At 42.8% G+C, this 25644-nt stretch overlaps 1 protein-coding gene across 1 annotated transcript in view; it reads left to right on the top strand.

Annotated features, from left to right (window-relative positions):
* Positions 1-25644, top strand: part of SMCHD1 (structural maintenance of chromosomes flexible hinge domain containing 1) — a 622004-nt gene that overhangs the window by 321277 nt on the left and 275083 nt on the right. Inside the window, exons 24-25 of the mRNA XM_073631430.1 lie at positions 10226-10360; positions 10460-10687. Of these exons, the coding sequence (XP_073487531.1) occupies positions 10226-10360; positions 10460-10687 (363 nt within the window). The remainder of the gene's footprint in view (positions 1-10225; positions 10361-10459; positions 10688-25644) is intronic.

The following is a 25644-nucleotide window of genomic DNA, read 5'->3' as shown; positions in this document are numbered from 1 at the left end:
CCCTTGCACCAAAGCAGGCCCCCGATTTTAACACTGGTCTCTGTGTCTGACTCTAGTTCTATCCCAGACACACAAGCGGCCTACCTGATAAAGGCAGATTTTTCTGCAATTATGTCACAATTTCTCAGACAATCAAAGGCTTCAATACAGCCATGTTTATCCAGGGCTTCAAAATGCTAAGCCCCCTTCCAGATACCCCGTCTCAATATGCCTGGCCTAGAAGAGGTAGACACAGAAGGAAATGAAGAGGATTCCGGAGGCAGTGTTAAAGCAGATTTCTCACACCCCAACTCCTATACACCTCAATTTGCAGCTTCGCGCAATATGCTTGCTAATTAGGATATGCATACTTCTGCAGTGCGCAAAAACATCAACATTGTTGCACTTATTTCTGCTCCGTCTCATGATGCCCCTGCAAAAAACCCATGAGACCTGCAAAACCTAAAAAAGGCATTTCCCAATAATGAACAAATAGAAGGGGAAATCTGTGACAATTGGGTTAGTTCTGAAAAGATTTCCACTCCTCCGAAAATCTTTGCTGAACCCTATCTAGTGGAAAGAGTTCACCAATGTTCTGTTCAGTTTGCTGATTCTGTCGTCACAGTCTTAAACCTTGCACTGTACCAACTGAAGATGTTCCTTTATTCAAACAGTCTGCAGATAGGAAGTTTTAGATGCTCTTAAAGGCTCTCTTCACACTTTTTGGCCTAGTTCTGCAATCAGATATTGCTATGCACCCAGATTTCTGTCCATCATACTGCAGTTAACTTGACTAGGGCAATGAACAACCCATACAAATCTGTATTCCATTACCATGCCTTTTTACAGCAGTTACCACTTTTTTTTTTTTTTTTTTTGGATGCCCTGTAAGAATCCCGGGGCTCAAAGCCTGGACAGCTAAAGATGTATGTAGAACATGTATGCCCTTTGAAGGAGGGTGTCTTTTTGGTCAGGCACTTTACAAATTCAATAAAGATGTCATGGGAGGGAAGGTTCTACTTCCACAGTAGAAGATTCAAAAACTTACCTACTCAGGAACCTCTACCTCTTCAAAACACAGAAAACCTAATCTCTTTACCCAGGATTTAACTGCAAAGACCTTCAGTTCAGCGTAATACTTGGCCTACATAGCCCTGCAAGTTTTCCCCAAAGTCCTTTCATTAATGAAGGGGCTCCCTCACTCCTAAAAGTGAGGAGATATCTGTTACAGTTTGCCTCTCTCTCTGGGTCACAGACATACAGGTTCAATTGGTGGTTTCAAAGGCGTACAAATCTCTACCTCCTAACCACTTTATTCTATCACCTCAGAAGTGGCTATCCTGGCCTCCATATTCAACAACAATCTACCTGGGTTTGGGTGAGGACCAAGGATCCTCTAGAACTAGCATCAGATGCCTTGATAATACACTGGTCTCAGTTCAGACTAACCTATGCTTTCCCTCCAGTGCAAATTCTACCTTGCCTGCCCCACAAAATACAACAAAAGAAGCTGGTGGCTGTCATTGCACCAAGCTGGCCAAAAAAAACCTGGTACACGGACATACTCGGGCTGCTAGAAGACCTCTGACATTTTCCCAAGCCCTACAATCTCAGGGCCCTCTGTTTCATCCCACTTTTCAGTCACTAGCTTTAACAGCATTGCTGTTGAAACCCCAGTTTTAAGAGACAGATCTTTCTCGAAGTCTGTCATTCTTACCTTGCTAAAGGCAAGAAAGCCTCTTCCAGAAGAATGTATTATTGTATCTGGAAATCCTTCTTTGCCTGGTATAAACAGGCACTTCAATCCCAGAGATTGCTCTCTACCTCACATTCTGGCCTTCCTACAATCAGGACTTGTCCATAACTTGGTCTTAAGCCCTCTGAAAGGACATGTTTCAGTCTTGTTAATTTTTTTTTTCAAAAACCTCTGGCCTCACTCTCCCTTGTTAAAACCTTTATTTGAGCTTGGATCAGCCCCCCTTGCTGCACCCTGTGCTTCTTTGGGTCCTCAATCTGGGTCTCTCTGCCCTGCAGAAACCACCCTTTGAACTCATCAGGCATATCCCCTTAAATGACATCTTCTGTAAAGTGGCTTTTTAAGTTGTGATTACATCTATGAGACATATCTCTGAATTGGCGTCTCTCTTGTTAGGAGCCATTCCTTATTCTTTAAAATGACAGGGTAGTCCTATGCCCAAGACCATTGGTGTCCAATCTTTTGACCTTCCTGGGCCACATTGGAGCAAGAGAAAATGTCTTGGGCGATTACTTTAGATAATGTACCTATCTGAATAATAAAAACTTCTATATTTTTGTAATTTTTTATTATAAAAGTAAAAATTGGTAACTTAAGGCTGTTTATTTGAATAAGGATCCCTGATGAGCAGTTCCTCCTGCTGCTCTCAGCAGGTAGGTGTGGTTGCTGGTCCCATTCACTATAATGACAGCTTGTCGGTGGCCACACTTATTCCCGGCTCTCTGCACAGCCAGCGATTACCTGCAACTTTGCAGAGAGACAAAGTGCATCCAGCAGTGAACACGGCAGGTAATTGCTGGCTGTGCAGAGAGTCGCGAATAGGGGCGCAGGGGAACTGTCATTAAAGTGAACTGGGTCAGCGGCAACACCAACCGCTGAGAGCCGCAGGGGGAACTGCCGCTACAATTGGCACTGGCCCTAATCGCCTGTGTGAATGAAGCCTATGTACAGTGGGGATGGAAAGTATTCAGACCCCCTTAAATGTTTCACTCTTTGTTATATTGCAGCCGTTTGCTAAAATCATTTAAGTTCTTTTTTTTCCTCATTAATGTACACACAGCACCCCATATTGACAGAAAAACACAGAATTGTTGACATTTTTGCAAATTTATTAAAAAAGAAAAACTAAAATATCACATGGTCCTAAGTATTCAGACCCTTTGCTGTGACACTCATATTTAACTCAGGTGCTGTCAATATGGGGTGCTGTGTGTACATTAATGAGGAAAAAAATGAACTTAAATGATTTTAGCAAATGGCTGCAATATAACAAAGAGTGAAAAATTTAAGAGGGTCTGAATACTTTCCGTCCCCACTGTATGTGTTGTGGGGGGAGGTACAGAGGGGGTTGTGGGCAATAGACTTGGAGCAGCCCACACCAGCACCCCCCTTGATCCAGCCATGCAATATTTAGTTACCTGGCACCCCTGCATTCCCTGCTGCCGGTACTAATGCAAACGCGACAGCCCCGATATCCCTCCAGTCATGCATATTCCTGTCAATGCAGACTGCTATGATAGCACTGCATCCCCAGTCTCTCATCAGACAGCCTTGGCCGCATCCTAAACTTTCTGGGGCTGCACATTTGGACACCCCTGCCCAAGACCATCTTTTCTTTCTAAGGGTGGTATGAGTCTTCCACCCCAATGAAGACATGGTCCTCCCATCTCTATGCCCTGCTCAAAAGCTCCCAAAGGAAATTTCTCTTCATTGCCTGCACATAGAGCCATAAGAGTCTACCTCAAAGCAAAAGCTTCCATCAAGAAAACAGACTCCCTGTTTGTCCTGTAATGAGAAGCTTGCAAGGCACATCCTGCTTCCAAGTCCACAATCGCTGAATGGATAAGACGGTTGATTGGTAAAGCTTATACTTACAAGGATAGGTGGATGCAGAAAAGGGTCTTGCAGAAGAAATGCCCCTTCATGAATGTTATGAAACCCTAAGCTAAGGCCTTGTTCACATGCGTGTGAATATGCTCAGGTGTTATGTGTATCCATGTGCAGGTAGTTTCATTCATGTCTCTTTGGATGCAGTGTCCGCACGGACCCAGCCGCTGGTCCAATATTGACAGCCATGTGAGTGCATGTCCCTCATCTGCACAGCTGGTATATTCAAACCAGCTGTGTCCCAGTAGACATGAATAGACCTGCTGCATGCGGATGCATGGAACACCTGCCGTGTGGCCAAACACTGTCCTTCACGCTAATGTCTGCTTATGTACATCCATATAAACAAGGCCTAAGGCTTCATGTCAATGCCTTCTACTGTGAGCTCACATATTATTGCGGTGTGTACTATCATTTTGCTAGCAGCACCGGAATCTCCTAAACCAACTGCTATGGGCACAAAATTACACAAGTAAAGGCGAAAAACTGGAGAGCTATATCACCATCATGATTGCAGGCAAACATTATAAATATAAATATTATATTTAGTCCATAACAGTCTATGTGAGGGTCATGAGGAAGCAGACTAATAGTATAGGATCCACACCAAGTGCTGCCTTCCAAAAAGAACTGAAACCAAGCTCCAAGATCTGAAGGAAAAAACACAAGGGGTGAAGGCGTCTCTGGGTGTAGTAGGTAAAGCAATTTATTTAAAAAAACAATGTGCAAACAACTCACATTTGGATGAATGCAGTTTTTACACTGCTGTTTTTAATCAAGTTTTTTAATCATTTTTTATTGTTAATTATTTTCTGAATCATATGTATTTAGAGGTATAATTTACATATATATTCTTTATTATTTGCATGTTCATATTAGTTGTAATAATTCTTACAGATACTAATATCCCCAGATGTGTACATATTGAATTAAATTTGATGGAGCAACCTGGTCACAACCCCTCCCCCCGTCCATTTTATCGTGCACACGCAAATTACTGTGCTCTGCGGGAGGATTCAAATCCTGAAAAGGTATTCCTTCCTCCAAAACTCTTTGCTGAGTTATTTCCCTTGGAAAAGGTTTGAAAAAAATATGACCTGGTATTGGATTTTTCCCATTTCTGTTCTCAACTAGTATCTCACTGTTCCTGTTTAGGATGTTCCCTCCTTTAAGGATTATTATGTCAGTAGATGCTTGGAAACCCATTTAAAGGCAACTTTTGCTCTCGCGGGTCCTGCCTTACAGCCAGTCATTGCAGCTTTTTCCATTTGTCAAATAGTCACTGACTGGACATATGAATAGGGAACACAACCTTGTCTTTTAGGACAGCTTCCCCAGTTCCTGCAGAGGAAAGGTTCAAAAGCTTTTACTCCTAATTGCAGTTACAAAACCCAATGGGAGGCATGCACATTTTGGACCTAAAATACCTAAACATATACATGTGTGTCCTCATATTCTGCATGAAGTCTGCAAGCTCTTTCATTTTTTTTATAGATTTTGCGAATATCTTTCATCAATGAACATCCAGCTTTCCCATCTTACATTTCTGATCCCTATACATTCCCATCTTTTCCCACACATCACTTTTTATGTTTTGCTGTGGGAGACATAGGTGCCATTCAGATGCTCCTTTGATTCTTAACAAAAGTACCGTGTCAGCTTCTGGCTTTGGCAGTATCCCCAGGGGACCAATGTCATGGGTTACCTGGACAACCTGCTTCTGAAAGATTCCTCAGCCACAGTCCTGTTTTCCAACATTTAAGTACAATCCAGTTCCTTCGAACATTTGGATGGGTGACAATGTTGAAGATGTCTGCCCTCGAGCCTTCCCATCATCCGGAGTATTTGGGGCTGATCTTGGACACACCCCAGGTAGACCTTTGCCCAGGAAAAGATTGCTTCCCTGAGGTCCATTAACAAATTCTCAGGTCAACTAGGCATCCTATGACTCACTTTTGCATTTGCGTCCTGGGCCTCAATGTAGCCTCCTTCGATGTTGACTCCTTTATTCAGATGCACTTGAGACCCTAGCAGATAAACATTAGAAAGATTTGGGACAAGCATATCTTCTTTCTGGCTCGCCCATTGTGGATTTCCAACTCAGCCCTAGAATCTGGGTAATACTTCCTTCCCTCTCCCTGGAAGCTGGTAATGACAGATACAAACCTGATGGGGTCTACAATTCCCTGACTATTCACTGAACCTTGTTCCCACAGGAGTTGATGCTCCCGATCAACATTTGGGAACTGAGAGTCTTAAAGCGGTAATCAAAAATGTATTATATTGCAGCTTTCCAATCATTCAACGTGGTGGCTGCATTCGATTTCTTTTCTTTGGCTTTCTCTCTGTTTTCACCTAGTGATCTGGCCAGTAACACACCTCCTGTATTAGTGAGACATCACTCTGGAAGAATGAGCACAGGAGGCACAGAAGACAGTAGCATTGCCAGTCTGTGTGGGAGGTGAGTTACAGCAAGCCTTTTATTTATTTTTTCCTCTTGGGGTAAAGGTTTTGCATAAATAAAAAGCTGATAGTTTGAATCACCCTGTCAATGTTAAGTGGTTTGTCTCATCCATGTAAACTGATACATTCTTGCTGGCTGGATCACTTATGGAAATAGAAAAAAAGAAAGTCTAAAACAGGAACTAATATAAGCCATCACATCTAAGAATTGGTAGGCTGCAATATAATAAATATTTGCTTTTGGGTTTAAAACTGCTTTAAGACCAATTCTCCTACACTGTACGTCTTTTCTACAAGGTCACCCAGTCAGGGTGCAGTCAGATACCACCATGGCTGGGAAATATTTTAAGTTGGACAGCCCTGAAGTAAAACACCCCTATTCTCTCTTGGGCCTAAAATCTTTTTACGTACTGGGAGTGGGAAAAATGGCAAGTAGACTTTGAGTTGCTAACACCTGGACTCAGGAGTGGGCTCACTATTTGAATATCTGCATGATCCTCTAACAGAAATGGGGAACACCAAATGTGAGCATCATGGTTTCCAGATTCAGAAAAAAAAAAAAAAAAAGACGGGTTTGAGGTCAGGTCTAGGAATCTCTCATGACGGATGCCCTGTTGATTTTTTGATCCACATTCAGACTGGTGTGTGCATTCCCTGCAATGGATAATGCTTTCTCCTAAAGGTAAAGTAAGATTGAATTCCAGTGGCCCAAGAGAATTTGGTACGCAGACATATACAGACTCCTGGTGGACAAGCCTTGGCCTCTTCCAAACAGGACCTCTTGTCCCAAGGCCCTCTTCCATCTTAATTCTCAGTTGCTTGGATTTAACAACGTGGCTGTTGAAACCCAGGTCCTAAAACATACAGCATTTCTGACTCAGTCATTCCCACTTTACTTAAGGGAGAAGGTATGCTTTGGCTGGTTTCTCCACTGAACACCAGGCATCTTAGTCTCTGGGAATATTCTATAACTCGCATCCTAGTCTTCCTCCAGGATAGCCTGGACCAGCATCTAGCGTTTAGTACCCTAAAGGGATAAGGATCTGCCTTTTTCATTCTGTTCCAGAAACCTTTGGCTTCAACCTCTTTTGAAGACTTTTGTACAGGGAGTTGCTCATATCAGTCCTCCACTTTGACCACTTCCACTGTCTGCCTGTGTTCTGTTGCTACTTTCAGTTCTTCAAAGACCTGCCTTAAAATCAGTTTGTGATATCCCATTGGGGGAATCTCACCAGTAAGTAGAATTTTTTGTGACAATTATCTTTGTCAGGTCTGTTGGTGCCTTTCTAGTAAAGAACCTTTATTTATCTTTCATAGAGACAATGTGGTCCTGAGACCCAGACCCTTCTTCCTCCTCAAGGTGGTGTTCCAATTACCTGAAGGTAGCGGCAGCATATATGGACTACAAGTCCTGTGTCCTGTACTGCACTCCCCAGATATCCACTTAAGGACCGCCCTATAGCAGATATACTGCTACAGGGCGGCCGTCCTGTGTAGAATCACGTGTGTGTGTGTGTATATGTATATATAATATGCACACACACACGTGATTCCAGTTAGAGGGTGTGCGCACCGCCGGTGGCCTGCTTCTGCTGTGATTACGCACAGAGACACAGAACGGTGATCTACCTATGTAAACATGGCAGAGCTCCGCTCTGACAGGAGGGAAGTGATGTATTTAAATAATAATAAAATCCATCACTTCCCTTCGTAAAAGCAGTACACAGCTTACACACAAATTGGCTAGACACACAGTTAAGAAAGAAATAGTCCATGTGATATAAAAAATAAATGAATAAAACCAAAAGTGAATTTATCAAAAACAGAATATCCCAAAATGATCCTTCAAAATTTAGGAGATGCAAAAGTTCTTCATACAAAGTCCATCAATTCAAGCAGGTAACAAAAGCAGGTTTGAATCAGCCGCAGTGTCTACCAGTCAGCTGTTCAGCGTGGTGATGTCACATGCTCAGGCTCATGGATTTATGGCGTTATGGAGTCTGACCACGCTAAATACCTTTGCTGGAACATACTGCACCATGAAGCCCTCTTGTATTCCTCCTTACATGAGAATACCCAGATCCTGGATTTTATGAGAGTGTTTCCTTGAGAGTGAAGTTTTGTCCTTGCTGATTCCTGGATAAACAGGTGGATTCCTCTCTGCTTTCCATCACTGTGAGTTCACCTGCCGGCAGGCTAATGCACAAGCACTTCTGTTCTCTATCATTTGAGATCCAACGGATCTGGTAAGCAGTTTGTATTTGCATTTTATGCTCCGTATTCCAGATGATTCGAATGAATATGTGTCCTGCTTTTCGAGATTAAGTTAAGAACTTTTGCATCTCCTAAATTTTGAAGGATCATTTTGGGATATTCTGTTTTTGATAAATTCACTTTTGGTTTTATTCAATCATTTTTTTATATCACATGGACTATTTGTTTTTTGATACACCACTCAATTTTTCATATAATCATGTTTTAGAGAATTTGTTCACAGCAATATTTATTGTTATTTGTAGCGGTTTCTTTGCGCATCTTTTTCTTTCTTAATATTTGTTTTAGGTTTTGGTATTTGACCTATAGAGGTGCAGCATTTAATCACGCTTTATTTAGTTATATCACTTGTGCACATATAATTTTTGTATATATTGATTGGTTAGCGCAAATATCCCCTTCTTTTTTTTTTTCTTTTTTTTTGTCTCTTTCTTTTAGGCACACAGTTAACCAGCCAGTGTCATTAATACAGTGACGGTACATATTTTGAGCTCTGATCACTGCATTCATGTTCCCACAAAGTGTCATTGTCCGCCACAATATCATAATCCCGCTATAAGTCGCTGAACACTGCCATTACTAGTATAAAAAAATAAATACAAATTCCAGTATATATACTGTACCATAGCTTGTAGATGCTATACCTTTTGCATAAACCAATCAATATACGGTTATTGGGTTTTTTTGTGCTAAAAATATGTAACAAAATACATATTGGCCTAAATTTATGAAGAAATTAAATTTTTTTTCAATTTGTTTTATTGGATATGTTTTGTAGCAGAAAGTGAAAAAATATTGTTTTTTTTTTTTTTTTTTTTTCAAAATTGTTGGTCTTTTTTTGTTTATAGCGCACAAAATAAAAAAATGCAGTGGTGATCAAATGCCACCAAAGGAAAGCCCTGTATGTGGGGCAAAAATTACATACATTTTATATGGGTACAGCATTGCAGGACCGCGCAATTGCCAGTTAAAGTAACGCTGTGCCGTATTTTAAAAAAATGGCCTGGTCATGAAGGAGGTCAAGTGGATATGGAATTAACAAGTCAAAATTCACACTTTTCACACTTTTGCCAGATAGTGGTACTTGTGCTCCCTGGGTAGTCAGAAATTATAACTAAAAGTAAACTTTTTTTTTTTTTGACGGGTGGAGAGGGATTAGAATACCTTTTTATTGCTGCCTGTGCCAACATTAGGGAGATGTGCCCTCATTAGGGAGATTCATCCTCTGTACTTGTCTCTCTGTACCTGTACCATTATCATGGAAATTGAAAGTAAAAGAAAATCCCACATATTAGGCTGTCCTCAGAGCAGAGGGGAAATCATTCAGTGGAAGCACTAGTCCTGGTGACAACTAGGAATTCCATGGGGGAGATGTCCTCTCTCTACCTGTTTTGGCTGTGAAACAGGAGGTGAAGGGAAGCAAAACAGGCAGTTTATAACCCTTCCTTATTTTATCCAAAATTAAAGAACAATGTTTTGCCTTTAGCTCTACTTCAAAATTAGGAGCATTTCTTCTTTTTTAACAAGCCAATTATAGCCACCCTTCATGGATAATTTTGACACTTTAAAGTCAGTTTGTATCTACTGCAACTTTCATGACCATTGTCAGCCAGTACTTCCCTTTGTTTTGGCGTTAAGCGGGTTATTCATCAGATAATGTATGTGACCTGGATTGCGTTGATTTGTGGACCAAAAATAGGTGGAAGCTGCACATGACTCTGGGTCAATTAACGTTGCCAACATCTCTCAACCCTGATTTGTCCCCCAGGGGCAACAGTATTTATTTATCAAGAAAATCTGTTTTATTCAGAATTGAAGAACTTATTTATCACTTTATATATTTAGGCGTTATGATATTGATTGTAGTTTACAGGGACACCAAACCTCCCAACCTACACACTGGATTGCAGTAATACAGGAAGCGGTGTTTTGACTGGGCCTTCTATCAGAGTTCAAAACATAAAAAAGTTACAGTTACTGAAAGCCAAAATTGAAGTACCTGTAAGTACAGTCTGTGTTAAATATCTAAAATTAGTAATTTATACTTATAGATTGTATACGTTATTCTAATGCATCTGTATTTTTTTCCCCTGTTTATAGAATTGTAGAGAAATAAAAACAGTGGAAATAAATATTAAAATTCAGCCAAGTAGTAATATTACAAAACTTTATATTCTAAGTGTTGATGGTGAAAAGGCAATTCAAATTAAACACAAGGACGAGATAGAGTGGATTGCAGGTGATACCATGCAGAATCTTATTTTTCAAATGTACGACGAAGGAGATAGAGAAATTTTCATCACACCCACAATTGCTGAAAGAATAAAGGTATAATCCTTTTATTTGTGTTTATATATTCAAATTAACATTATTTTATTGGCTGTGGACATACATTTTTTAATAGATTAAACGAAAAAATTTGTTTTTGTTTTTTTTTTTATATATAATATGTATTTATTAATGTTTACATAAGCTTGGCATGTGTGCAGTGTTAGAGACTCCAATTTTTTTAATGTAAATTGCTACTGACCTTGTGACTGAAGATACTTTCTATGGGAATTTACCAATTGTACTGGATATTTTATAGATAGGCAACTCCTATCCTCATATTGATTAGTGGTTCACAATGAGTGTGGTGTGCAATACATACAAAATAGAATACAATTCTATACAGAACTTACAAATTTCCGTTATAAACTCCACTCTTTTGGTCAATATTTTGATCACTAACCATACCTGCTATCACCTTTTAACCTGGAACCTCCACACTATTAGGTGGAAGTAGTCCTGGCCAAAAAGGCAAACTCCATTGTGGAGAATATAGTAGCTGAGCAGCTTTTTCATTACAAAATGACTTTTCATTGTGAAAAAACAAATGATTGATAAGAAATATTTACAGAGTATTGGCTGTACACTCCTGTGGCCAGAATGGCCTTCTAGCTTAATTGTGGTTATGCTGACTTATCACCATAAGTAAACACAGACAATTCTACATAAAATGCAAGAGGTATAAAAACAACATGACTTCAACATGGCTGAACTACTTTCTTTATCGTATATCATGGAACACAGAGCACCAAAGTAAACACTATGTGGGTATATAGGCACCTTCAGATGATGGACACTGGTATACCCAATACAGGAAGTTCACTCCCTATATAACCTCTCCTACCAGGAGTACCTCAGTTTTGTCGCCAGTGTCTAAGGTGTTGGTCACGAGTGAAGATGTGCTCTGAGGAGCTCCAGGATCCTTGCTGGATTTTCCTCCACCGACCGGATCCATCCAAAGTGCCACTGAGGCCAAGGTGGATGGTACCCGGGCCTTGTATACGAAGCATGAGGTTTTGCCTGTAACACCTCTCTTTGCAGGACTGGACCCCGGGACACGGGGCTTTGGTCATTTATTTATTATTTATTTATTTCAGGTACTTATATAGCGCCGTCAATTTACGCAGCGCTTTACATATACATTGTACATTAACATCAGTCCCTACCCTCAAGGAGCTTACAATCTAAGGTCCCTAACTCACATTCATACATACTAGGGACAATTTAGACTGGATCCAATTAACCTACCAGCATGTCTTTGGAGTGTGGGAGGAAACCGGAGTACCCGGAGGAAACCCACGCAGGCACAGGGAGAACATGCAAACTCCAGGCAGGTAGTTTCGTGGTTGGGATTCGAACCAGTGACCCTTCTTACTGCTAGGCGAGAGTGCTACCCACTACACCACTGTGCCGTCATGCTACATTACCTAAAGTTTTTCCTGGCAGGGTGCTAATACAGGTCCAAGGGAGTGGAACCCCTATAAAAGGGACCCAGTCCTTGAAGGTTTGCTAACGCAGCCTCCTGTGATGGGTGAAGTTTGGATCTGTCTGTTACAGCAGTATCCTGCAGTGAAGTTAAGGTAAGGAAAGAGGCCTAGGAACTGTAAAAAGTTCACCTATGGTTGTTTCTTCCATGAGTAAAATGTTGTCATGAATTAAAATGTCTCTACTAGAGGGAGTAAATGCACATACCTTGACACGTTACTTCTCAGTCAGCTCAGTCCAGCTAAAAACAGCATGTGTGTGGTCTCAGCAGCCAGGGGGGATTTTTTAATCATGAACAAACAGCATGTTCTTCTCCCCCCTGGGGGGGGGGGGACTAATGGGGTTGGGAGGTACAACAGTGTTGGTACTCTCTTCCCTCTCTCCCGGACAGGACTTCAGGAAAGATGGGTCATCTCCACTGTGTCTCTAGGATACAAACTAGAATTTCGGGAGTTTCCACTGTCTCGTTTTCTGAGATCAAACGTTCCCAAAGATCCAGGGAAAAGGCAATCTCTGTTTCAGCCATCAGACCAATTACTGGATCAGAGGGTGATCATACTAATCACCACAGAAGAGCAAGGTTTGGTGCTTTATTCAAACCTCTCTACGGTACCAAAACCAAATGGGGATGTCAGACGTATTCTAGATCTAAAGAACCTAAATCAGTTCCTGAAGATCCACTCCTTTAGCATGGAGTCGATCAGGTCAGTAGTTTCTATCCTACAAGGAGAACAATGGGGTCCATCGACATCAGGGATGCATATCTGCGTGTCCCTATTATTCCCACTCACCAAAGGTTCCTGCGGTTCGAAGTAGAACAGCTGCATTTTCAGTTTCTAGCCTTGCACTTTGGGCACCCCGGGTGTTCACAAAAGTGCTGGCCCCACGTCTAGCCAGGTTAAGGGCACAGGGCAAAACAGTCTTGGCGTACCTAGACGATCTATTGCTAATAGACCAGTCGGTGGCTTGTTTGGAGCAAAGCGTGTGCATTACAACCAGTTACCTGGAAAGTCTGGGTTAGATTCTCAACCTAGAGAAGTCTTCCTTAAAACTGCTAAAAAGGCTGGAGTACTTGGGTCTGATCAAAGACATAGCCCAGAAAAAGGTGTTCTTGCCTCAGGCAAAAATCACCTCCATAATAGAGCTGGTGCCGATGGTCAGGTCGAAAGGAGATCTCTCCTTTCGCCTTTGCATGAGGTTGTTAGGAAAGATGGTGGCTTCATTCGAAGCAGTTCCCTATGCCCAGTTCCTCTCGAGATTGTTGCAAAACAGTATTCTGTCTGCTTAGAACAAAACGATTCAAGCTTTAGACTTGCCAATGTGGCTTTCCCCAAGGGTGTCCCAAAGCCTTAGTTGGTGGTTACTACCCCAGAATCTGCTGAAAGGAAAATCCTTCAGACCAGTTATCTGGAAAGTGGTAACGACAGATGCCAGCCTTTTAGGCTGAGGAGCAGTGTTAGAGAAGACAACTGTCCAGGGACAGTGGTCAAGAACCGAAAGAACCTTGCCCATCAACATCCTAGAGATTCGGGCAGTGCGTCTGGCTCTGAAGGCCTGGACTTTCAGGTTACGGGATCGTCCTGTCAGGATCCAATCTGACAATGCCACAGCTGTGGCCTATATCAATCACCAAGGGGGCACCAGGGGTCTTGCAGCGCAGACAGAGGTGAACCATATTCTAACTTGGGCAGAAAGGAATGTTCCGTGCCTGTCGGCAGTCTTCATTCCAGTAGTATTGGCAGGCGGACTACCTGAGTCGCCAGCAGTTATTCCTGGGGGAATGGTCCCTTCACCCTGACATTTTTTGGGCTCTTTGCCAAAGATGGAGGACTCCGGACATAGATCTTCTAGCGTCCATATTCAACATGAAGTTAGTCAACTTGGTGTCCAGGACCAGGGATCCACTCGCATGCGGAACAGATGCGTTGGTGACCCCGTGGGATCAGTTTTCACTGATTTATGCATTCTCCCCTATTCAGATTTTTTGCAGGATCAAGCTGGAAAGAAAGCCGGTAATTCCCATCAGACATCAGATAATTGGGAAGTCACAATTTGGGCTCGAAGGTCCTGGTATGCAGAAATCGTAAGGATGGCAGTGGAGGATCCATGGTCCCTTCCACTACGGCCAGGCCTACTTTCACAGGGGCGGATATTCCATCCTACCTTACGAACGCTAAATTTAACGGCTTGGCTATTGAAACCCACATTCTGAAGAAACGTGGGCTTTCCGGGTCAGTTGTCTCTACCTTGGTTAATGCAAGGAAGCCAGGTTCTAGAACTATATATTATAGAGTATGGAGGGCTTATGTTTCCTGGTGAGTCCAAGGGTTGTCACCCTCGGAGGTATATCATAGGCAGAATTCTTGCCTTTCTACAATTAGAGGTAGAGATGAAGTTGGCCTTGATTACTATTAAGGGCCAGGTCTCAGCTTTATCGGTCTTATTTCAGAGACCGCTTGCTACACATTCTTTAGTTCGGGGTTTTATGCAGGGGGTGATGCGGATTAATCTGCCAGTTAAATCACATTTGAGCCCTTGGGACTTGAACTTAGTTTTGTCAGTATTAAAAAAATAGCCATTTGAACCGATATAGCATATTCCCTTAGACCTTCTGACAAGGAAGTTGGTGTTCTTGGTTGCTATATCCTCAGCAAGGAGGGTTTTGGAATTGGCTGCTCTTTCTTGTAAAGAGCCATACTTGATTATTCATGAGGACAGAAAGGTGGTGTGCCCTCATCCAGGTTTTTTGCCAAAAGTGGTCTCAGGTTTCCACCTGAACCAAGATATTGTCCTGCCATCGTTTTTTTCCAAAACCATGTTCCAGGGAAGAGAAGTCACTACATTGTCTTGATGTGGTGAGAGCGGTCAAAGTCTGTTTAAAGACGACTGCTCAGATCCGGAAGACTGATGTCTTATTTGTACTGCTAGAGGGTCCTAAGAAAGGACAGGCAGCGTCGAAATCCACTGTCACTAAGTGGATTCGGCAAGTTATAATTCAGACTTATGATTTAAGGGGTAAGATTCCACCTTTTCAAGTCAAAGTGCTCTCTACCAGGGTGGTTAATGCTTCTTGGGCAGTGCGTCACCAGGCCTTCATGGCTCAGATCTGTAAGGCCGTAACTTCAGTACATACATTCACCAAATTTTATCAGGTGGATGTAAGAAGGCATGAGGATATCGCCTTTGGGCGCAGTGTGCTGCATGCAACAGTATAGGTCCTGAAGTCTGGGGGTGTCCTGCAGGTTGTCTCTCACTCCCCTCAATTAGCATTGCTATGGGACGTCCCACATAGTGATTACTATGGTGCTCTGTGTCCCATGATGTACGATAAATTAAATAAGATTTTTATAACGGCTTACCTGTAAAATCCTTTTCTTGGAGTACATCATGGGACACAGAGGTCCCTCCCCTCTTTTGGGGTTTAGGTATATTGCTTTGCTACAAAAACTGAGATACTCCTGGTAGGAGGAGGGGTTGTATAGGGAGTGAACTTCCTGTATTGGGTATACCAGTGTCCATCACCTGAAGGTGCCTATATACCCACATAGTGATTTACTATGGTGCTCTGTGTCCCATGATGTACTCCAAGTAAAGAATTTTTTTAAGTAAGCTGTTATAAAAATCACATTAAATATATATATTTTTATATTCCTTACAATTAAAGCATTTGAATAAATAGTACCCTAGACTGCGATTCCAAGAGGAAAACAAATCAAACACAGAGATTCTTTAATGTAATCATTTTTACAGTATCTAGTGTGGATCTGTACTTGAATAGACACTGTTTTGTCTCCAAACATTTCCCTATTTTTATAAATGTCTCTTAACAATCCACAAGTCACCTGGCTTTAGTTTATGAGCTCCTTCGAAACTGTTAGGATCTGTGGCGTCACTAGGGGGCGACCAGAGGGGGCCACGGCCCCACCAACATTATACTGTGCCGCCCCTAATTAAAATGCCTTTTTTTATGTGTAGCGGGTGCTGATGCTGCCCCCCCGCACATTACATCAGCAGGACACAGGGTAGCGGAGTCGAAACTGACAGGCTTTGTGAAGGGAGTCACACAGGCAGAGCTGCAGCTGTGAGGGATTTCCACCCCTCCTTCTCCTTTTCGAGCCCAAATTGTGACTTCCCAATTATCTGATGTGCCCCCAGCATTGCTACCTAATGAGGAGAGAATGCGGCACCCTCCAGCAGAGGCAGGGCTGCCTGTGTCTCTGACATAATGGATTCCTGGGCTCCACAGTGAGCACAGTACCTGATAACGGAGGACACCCTGGCTCAGATTACAATCAGCTTGCTTACTGTGACACAGGCAGCCTGGAACATGGCTAGAATGGCCGCGCTGGAGGTAGCAAAGAGGTCAGAGTGTTTCACTGATGATATGATCTAATCTAAATTTACATGTACATAGTGTCTGGCTTTGTTTCTGACTGGGATGGTGTGTAGTGTGCCTGGGGTGGAGGACGAGCTCCTAATTAATTCAGGCTCTCCAGGTGTAAGGAATAGGGTGACCATATGCAGGCGTGTGGGGGGTTCTGGGCCAGGTTTCCTCTGCCTAGACTTCCCCTGACATGCCCTTGGGATGGTCTGAACTGTGACCTGTTATATAGTCTCCTGTCCACAGCACCTATATGAGTTGTTATATGGTTATTCTATGAAGTTTCCTCAGCTTTTTCCTCTTATCACAAGTTCTCTATGATCCCTTTCACACAGGCGATTCAATAAGGTCCTGTCAGTTTTTTAGGCGGACCTAAACAGACACGCCAGTCTCTCCTATACAGTGACGGATGTCCACTGACACCCACTGCCAGTAAATCTGAGCCTGTCCGACAAAAACAGACAGATGGAGGTCCTATTTTCCATTCGTCTGTTGGAGCGGGGATGGCATTAGATGGAAACAGAGAGGCACAGTGAAGGGCAATACACTCACCTTTCAGACCTCTGTCCGCTCTATTTTCCAGGATCAACCAGGTGGGTTACATGCAAAAATACAGTTTGGGACACAGGGACACTCTCATATATTAGATACAGATGAACTATAGATTGAAAACTTGGTCACTTGGAGTAGGCTAGTGAAGGGTAAGCGAGCTAAATCTGTGATGATTCCTTGGACAATAATGGGGCATGAAGGGTTCCTAAAGCTGATAGTTGCCTGCTCCGTTCATTTAAAGTGAAACATCCTCCATTTTGGAGACACAAGGATTACTCACGGTTGGTAGACCAACAGGCTACAGGGGATTTGAGCGGTGAGTCCCGTGATATCATGAGATAGTCACGCTGGTTCAGCAAGTGTGCGATGCGATGGGTCATTGCTCTGAAGGAGAGCGGCTCAGCAGGTTCACTTTACTCAGCACATTTGTGAAGCTCAGTGCTGCGCGCGCAGCAGGCGTCAGTCTCCTAGGACGTGATGAGAGCCTCTGTCAGTGCAAGGCTATCATTCGGCTCTTGAAAGTCCTTCGGCTTTCTGATGGGTACACCGGTCCTTCACAGGTGCACTTTATAAATGGACTGACAGCCAGGGTCCCCCAAATAGTGAATTTACGCTATGAGACGCTTAACTTCCTTCACAGGAGGGGGTATCCAGGCCTGGTTCAGTTTCAGCAAGGAAGAAGAAACCGTTAAATAGAGAGGGAGGGGAGGAGATGGTCTCGTGCATCTCAGTTCTTTTGAGGATTCCTATTCCAGCATCCATTAAAGTCTGTCTATTGGGTTTGGTTGAGGAGGTGTTTCCCTTGACGGCTCTTAGAACGTTATTAACCATACTATTTTTATACGGGCGAAAGGCTATATTATTGAAATGGAAATCTGCTACACCTCCTGGTATACCCTTCTGGAAGGGATTGGTGAACTCCATGCTCCCTTACTATAAAGCAACTTACCTGTCCAGGGGGGTGCGAGAAAAAGTTTAATAAAGTGTGGCAGGCGTGGTTTAATTCAGATACTACTGCTGGATAAGATGGTTTAAGCTAATATTCTTTGTAACCAAAACTTGAAAACAACATTGCTTAGCAGTTCATATGGTCTTCCATTCCTGTTAAGGGGGTTGGCATGGTATTGGTAAATATGCTATTTAGGTTTAAACATTAATTAAGGACTAAATAGATGTGCATTGCCTGGGTAGAACTTGAGACATTTGATTATAACTGCTGGTTGTCTTACGAGCTATACCCTTGAGATATATGGTGAATGTCAGGTTTGAGGATGGGGGTGAACCGAGTTACTGGTTGTTGGGGGGAGGGAGTGGGTGGTTACGGGGGAGGGAAGGGCACTCAGTTAGATACTAATGTTAGAAAGTAGGATTAATAATGACCGGATGGTCATCGCGTGATCTGGCAGTGTGCTAGGATTACTCTTTTGTTAATTTGTATTTTTGTTGGTTAAAATATGAAAAACTTCAATAAAAAGAATTAAAAAAAAAAAATAGAGAGGGAGGGCTCGGGTGCCAAGGGCAACTGGGATGAACTGTGGCTGGCACACAGACGTGTTTCGTTCACCGGGAGCGTGAACTTCTTCAGGGTGGTGAGCCCCCCAAGTATGCGGACCTATATAGTCTTTGGTTTTCCAAATGGAAATAGATCACGTGGGGGCACACCCAGTCCTTGATATGAGTCTTGTTAACCATTTGAAGAGTGGCTAAAATGTAAATGTGAGTTTCCAGTAGGTCGCCATCATGTGGACATTTAGAAATATTTCAGGTCATCATTTTCTTTAGAGGACATTGATCGAGATCAAAGGCCAACATGGTACATATTATACAGCCCAGATTAATAAATTCTCCAATAGTTATATGACATGAATTAGTAACCACATCTGAAGATGTTATAATACTAGGTTTCACCCGGCCAGGCAATGCCCACTCCTATTGGCCACATTCAGGGCCAATGGGGAACTAACAGCTAGAGGATTATGGGCCTTGTAGCGGGCCCAGAGTGATTCCCTGGGAGCGGACTGCAGCCCTCAGCATGCCGAGCGGGAGGGGGAAGAGGAGAGGAGAAGAGGAACCACAAGGCTGTCCACAAGGTATGAATACTTTTTCAAGGCGCTGTGTGTATGTGTATATGCAGTGGGGACGGAAAGTATTCAGACCCCCTTAAATTTTTCACTCTGTTATATTGCACCCATTTGCTAAAATCATTTAAGTTCATTTTTTTCCTCATTAATGTACACACAGCACCCCATATTGACAGAAAAACACAGAATTGTTGACATTTTTGCAGATTTATTAAAAAAGAAAATCTGAAATATCACATGGTCTTAAGTATTCAGACTCTTTGCTGTGACACTCATATATTTAACTCAGGTGCTGTCCATTTTTTCTGATCATCCTTGAGATGGTTCTACACCTTCATTTGAGTCCAGCTGTGTTCGATTGGACTTGATTAGGAAAGCCACACACCTGTCTATATAAGACCTTACAGCTCACAGTGCATGTCAGAGCAAATGAGAATCATGAGGTCAAAGGAACTGCTTAAAGAGAAGAGCTCAGAGACAGAATTGTGGCAAGGCACAGATCTGGCCAAGGTTACAAAAAAAATTCTGCTGCACTTAAGGTTCCTAAGAGCACTGTAACCTCCATAATCCTTAAATGGAAGATGTTTGGGACGACCAGAACCCTTCCTAGAGCTGGCCGTCCGGCCAGACTGAGTTTTTGGGGGAGAAGAGCCTTGGTGAGAGAGGTAAAGAAGAACCCAAAGATCACTGTGGCTGAGCTCCAGAGATGCAGTTGGGAGATGGGAGAAAGTTGTAGAAAGTCAACTATCACTGCAGCCCTCCACCAGTCGGGGTTTATGGCAGAGTGGCCCGACGGAAGCCTCTCCTCAGTGCAAGACACATGAAAGCCCGCATGGAGTTTGCTAAAAAAAACATCTGAAGGACTCCAAGATGGTGAGAAATAAGATTCCCTGGTCTGATGAGACCAAGATAGAACTTTTTGGCCTTAATTCTAAGCGGTATGTGTGGAGAAAACCAGGCACTGCTCATCACCTGTCCAATACAGTCCCAACAGTGAAGCATGGTGGTGGCAGCATCATACTGTGGGGGTGTTTTTCAGCTGCAGGGATAGGATGACTGGTTGCAATTGAGGGAAAGATTTATTCAGCCAAGTACAGGGATATCCTGGACGAAAATCTTCTCCAGAGTGCTCAGGACCTCAGACTGAGCCGAAGGTTTACCTTCCAACAAGACAATGACCCTAAGCACACAGCTAAAATAACGAAGTGGCTTCACAACAACTCCGTGACTGTTCTTGAATGGCCTAGCCAGAGCCCTGACTTAAACCCAATTGAGCATCTCTGGAAAGACCTAAAAATGGCTGTCCAAAAACGTTTACCATCCAACCTGACAGAACTGGAGAGGATCTGGAAGGAGGAATGGCAGAGGATCCCCAAATCCAGGTGTGAAAAACTTGTTGCATCTTTCCCAAAAAGACTCATGGCTGAATTAGATCAAAAGGGTGCTTCTACTAAATACTGAGCAAAGGGTCTGAATACATAGGACCATGTGATATTTCAGTTTTTCTTTTTTAATAAATCTGCAAAAATGTCAACAATTCTGTGTTTTTCTGTCAATATGGGGTGCTGTGTGTACACTGAGGAAAAAAAAATGAACTTAAATGATTTTAGCCATTTGCAAATGGCTGCAATATAACAAAGAGTGAAAAATGTAAGGGGATCTGAATACTTTCCGTCCCCACTGTGTGTGTGTGTATACATACACATATATAGATAGATATATATATATCTATCTATATATCACAGTTGCGTTCATAAGTTTACATACCCTGGCAGAATTTATGATTTCTTGGCCATTTTTCAGAGAATATGAATGATAACACAAACACTTTTCTTTCACTCATGGTTAGTGTTTGGCTGAAGCCATTTATTATCATAAAAAGGAAAGCTGCGCTAAAAAAAATGATATGTGACCATAAACAATGATACAATTATTAAAATCACACCATTGAAAATATATAACGAATATATAAAAAATTCTTGCAATGTGGTATCACAAGAACATTTTTTTTTTATCAGTGATAAGTGTAAAGAATTGTGATAAGGTACATATCAAGATGCACATATAACAAAATCAAGTCCACTCAGATAGACTAGTTGAAAGAAAGCCCACTTATATGCAGTTGTATGGAAGGTGACTTTATAATCTTCCTGTCAGCAAAGACATGCAATTTCAACACTTGGAGGGGTGTAATAAGGTGTAGTGTGTGTGTGTCTCACATTGTTAGTTGCAGCTTTTGTCACTTTATTTAAGGGTTAACTCCATATACATGATCATTTTTGGGATAGCGCAGTAATTTAATTTTTTCCATTTATTATCAATCAACTGTGTTTACTCTTTTTAAATCATAATCACAATGGAAACTACCCAAATGACCCTGATCAAAAGTTTACATACCCTGATAACATGCACACAGGTTGACACACAGGGGTTTGCATGGCTATTAAAGGTACCCACTAGGGATGCACCAATACCATTTTTTTTACGAGTACCGATACTTTTTTTTTAGTACTCGCCGATACCAATTACCGATACCTACCGCAACTGTTTTGTTTACACTTCAGCTGTCGGCAATGGTACAAAGCATTGAAAAGTAATTTACAAATTAAATAAATTGATTTTGTTTTTTAATTTTGTGCTTTTTTAATGTGAAATGTGTAAATATATGTTAATATATATGTGTGAAAATATTCACTAACAAAGCAAACAAAAAAAGTTTTAATTGTTTATCATTTATAAAATAGACGCGAACAAAAAAAAAAGCAGGAAAATAATAATTAAATGGAGGAGAATAGGAAGTTAATTAAGGTTGATTAGAGTAAATTAAGGGTTAATAAGGGGTTAAACAGAGGAACATTTGTTCATCCCCACTGACAGCTCAAAGAACAGAGCCTGAAAGTATCGGTTTCAGGTATCGGTCCATTTGCACGAGTACCGATACTTGTGCAAATACTCAGTATCGATACTAGTATTGGTGCAACCCTAGTACCCACCCTCACCTGTGATCTGTTTGCTTGTAATTAGTGTGTGTGTATAAAAGGTCAATGAGTTTCTGGACTCCTGACAGACCCTTGCATCTTTCATCCAGTGCTGCACTGACGTTTCTGCATTCTGAGTCATGGGGAAAGCACAAGAATTGTCAAAGGATTTGAGGAAAAGTGATATAAAAAGATATCCAAGGAATTGAGAATGCCAATCAGCAGTGTTCAAACTCTAATCAAGAAGTGGAAAATGAGGGGTTCTGTTGAAACCAAACCACGGTCAGGTAGACCAACTAAAATTTCAGCCACAACTGCCAGGAAAATTGTTCGGGATGCAAAGAAAAATGCACAAATAACTTCAGGTGAAATACAGGAGACTGAAAATATGTGGTGTGGCTATTTCAAGATGCACAATAAGGAGGCACTTGAAGAAAGATTGGCTGCATGGTAGAGTGGCCAGAGGAAAGCCATTACTACATAAATGTCACAAAGTATCCCACTTACAATAAGCCAAACAGCACAGAGACAAGCCTCAAACCTTCTGGCACAAAATCATTTGGAGTGATGAGACCAAAATTGAGCATTTTGGCCACAACCATAAATGGTACATTTGGAGAGGAGTCAACAAGGCCTATGATGAAAGGTACACCATTCCTACTGTGAAACACGGAGGTGAATCGCTGATGTTTTGGGGATGTGTGAGCTACAAAGGCACAGGAAATTTGGTCAAAATTGATGGCAAGATGAATGCAGTATGTTATCAAAAAATATGCAGGTGCTACTCACGGGCGCGTTAAAAGAAAATCTTTTTTTTTCTTATTTATTTTACTTTTTATTTTTTACATTGTTCTTTTAAAAAAAATGTTAGCTAGCTGCTGCCATAACAATGATATTCCACTTCAAATAGCCACCGTATAATGGCGGCGGGAGTTCCGTAAGTGGTTAAGAACTGGGGTATGTAAACTTTTGTAAAATAAAACCTAAGAAAGTCTTTGGTTTTATTTTATATGCGTTTTTTTTTTGTAAGTAAACTTTTGATCAGGGTCATTAGTTTCTGTTGTGATTATGATTTAAAAGAGTAAACACAGTTGATTTGATAATAAATGGCTTCAGCCAAACACTAACCATGAGTAAAAGAAAAGTTTTTGTTTTATCATTCATATTCTCTGAAAAATGGGCAAGAAATCATAAATTCTGCCAGTGTATGTAAACTTATGAGCACAACTATGTATATGTATGTATATATATATATATATATATTGTGGCAGAGCGTTGCCCTGCCAGGGTCTAGGAGGAGGTTGTGACCCAGAATTCTCAACCGGATGGGTTGAGGGGCTCCAGGGAGCTTGTAACATGAAGAGGAACTGGCCTTTCAGTTTCCTCAGTGTTTTGCAAAATCCACTTTGGGACCTGGAGCTCTGGGATTTCTGAGAGATCCGGGTGGGATGAAATCCCCAGTCCTGGGTCCTGATTTTGAGAACAGCCAGCATATTGATTAGGTTTGTTGCTGGGCTTTTAGTAGTAACCTGACCATGGTTCTGGGCTCCAGCCCGGGAGATAGGAAGTCTGAGTACTAGGAGTCAGGAGGACTCCACGAGGGAGCCAGTGCAGCAGAGAGACTGCTAGCTATATGCACCAAGGTGGTTGGTGAAACAGTCTGTACGAGACAGACAAGGGCCTGGAGTGTAAGGCCAGAGCAGCAGTGCTGCAAGTGAGAGCCAACTAGGATGTAATTTTTGTTGATGTAAAAAGGAATGCTGAAAACCCCTGCGAGGCAAACCTATGTTGTTTGCTGAAATTGGTTTTAATAAAACTGGGCAAACAAAGCCCTTAAAAAGAAGAACCAGCGCGTGGCGGTGTCCTTAACCACTTCCCTACCCATAGTCATATTACGTCCACAGATGGGATCTCCCATCCTGGGTGGACGTCATATGACGTCCTGGGATTCCCGGCCGTCTAGGGGGCGCGCGCGCGCATCGCCGGGAGCGCGCACGCCCGCTTCGTTCCTCGGGACCCGGTGCGTGTGCCCGGCGGCCGCGATGTCTCAGTGTGTAACAATGAAGCGGACACCATTTCTGCTGTACTAAATGGAGGCATTGCAGAGCAGCTTCTGGACCAGGGCTCACTTGCTGCTGTTGCAGAGGATATTCCTCAGGAGATGGAAGGGCCAAGAGAGATTGAGCACATAGCAGAGGTTGTGTCCATAACCCATAAAGGAGTTATTGGTGTGGTATACCAAACTAATGTTATCCGTTGGGAAGACCAGGAACAGATCATTGACACTGAGCTTGAGACTTTTGTGGTAACTCCCGCACCTGGCTGCGCTCTAGGAGAGCACCAGGTTATTGCAGTGGATACCGCTAGTGAGGAGGAAGCCCATTTAAGAAGCGCCACCTCTAAGGCATCAGTAAATGAGTCTTGCCACATCCCTAGGGACATGAAGGACCCCAGGAAGGTCTTCAGTGTGGAATCACACTGCCTTTGTATGACAGATATGCTGAGAGAAATATTAGAATGTTGGAATGTACAGCCGATGTATATCCTTTTTTATTATTAAAATAACAAACCTGTTATACTCACCTGCTCTGTACAGTGGTATTGCACAGAGCAGTGATCTTGGCTTGTCTTATGCCGCATACACACGGTCGGACTTTCTAGAAAGCTAGGTCCGACGTACTTGCCGCCAGACTTCCGGCGGACTACCGCCGGACTTTCTGAACGGCCGGACTTGCCTACACACGGCCGGACTTTCCGGAATCCGGTCTTCCCGCCGGACTTCCGCCGGACTTTCAGAATGAACGGACTTTCCCACACACGGACAAGTCCGTTCATTTTGAACGTGATTTGGGTACGACGGGACTAGAAAAGGAATTCAATCTCGCCGCTTTTTTTGGCGAGATTGAAACCTTGCGAGCCCCGTCGCAGGCCCTTAGGTCTGGTATGGAACTTTAAGGGGAATCCCCTACGCCGAAAAACCGGCGTGGGGGTCCCCCCAAAATCCATACCAGACCCCGATCCGAGCACGCAGCCCGGCCGGTCAGGAAAGGGGGTGGGGACGAACGAGCGCCCCCCCCTCCTGAACCGTACCAGGCCGCATGCCCTCAACATGGGGGGTGCTTTGGGGGAGGGGGCGCCTTGCGGTGCCCCCCCACCACAAAGCACCTTGTCCCCATGTTGATGAGGACAAGGGCCTCTTCTCGACAACCCTGGCCGTTGGTTGTCGGGGTCTGCGGGCGGGGGGCATATCGGAATCCGGGAGCCCCCTATAATAAGAGGGCCCCCAGATCCCGGCCCCCCCACCCTATGTGAATGAGTATGGGGTACATGGTACCCCTACCCATTCACCTAGGTAAAAAGTGTCAATAATAAAACACAACACAGGTTTTTAAAATAATTTATTAAACAGCTCCGGGGGGGTCTTCTTCCGTCTTCGGGGGTCCCTCTGGTTCATCTTCTCCCGGCGTCCGGTTGGTTCTT

This window comes from Aquarana catesbeiana, linkage group LG05 (assembly GCF_042186555.1).
Source record: "Aquarana catesbeiana isolate 2022-GZ linkage group LG05, ASM4218655v1, whole genome shotgun sequence".
NCBI lineage: Eukaryota > Metazoa > Chordata > Amphibia > Anura > Ranidae > Aquarana > Aquarana catesbeiana.
The sequence above is the reverse complement of the archived record's forward strand: the minus strand, read 5'-3'. Positions and strand labels throughout refer to the sequence as shown.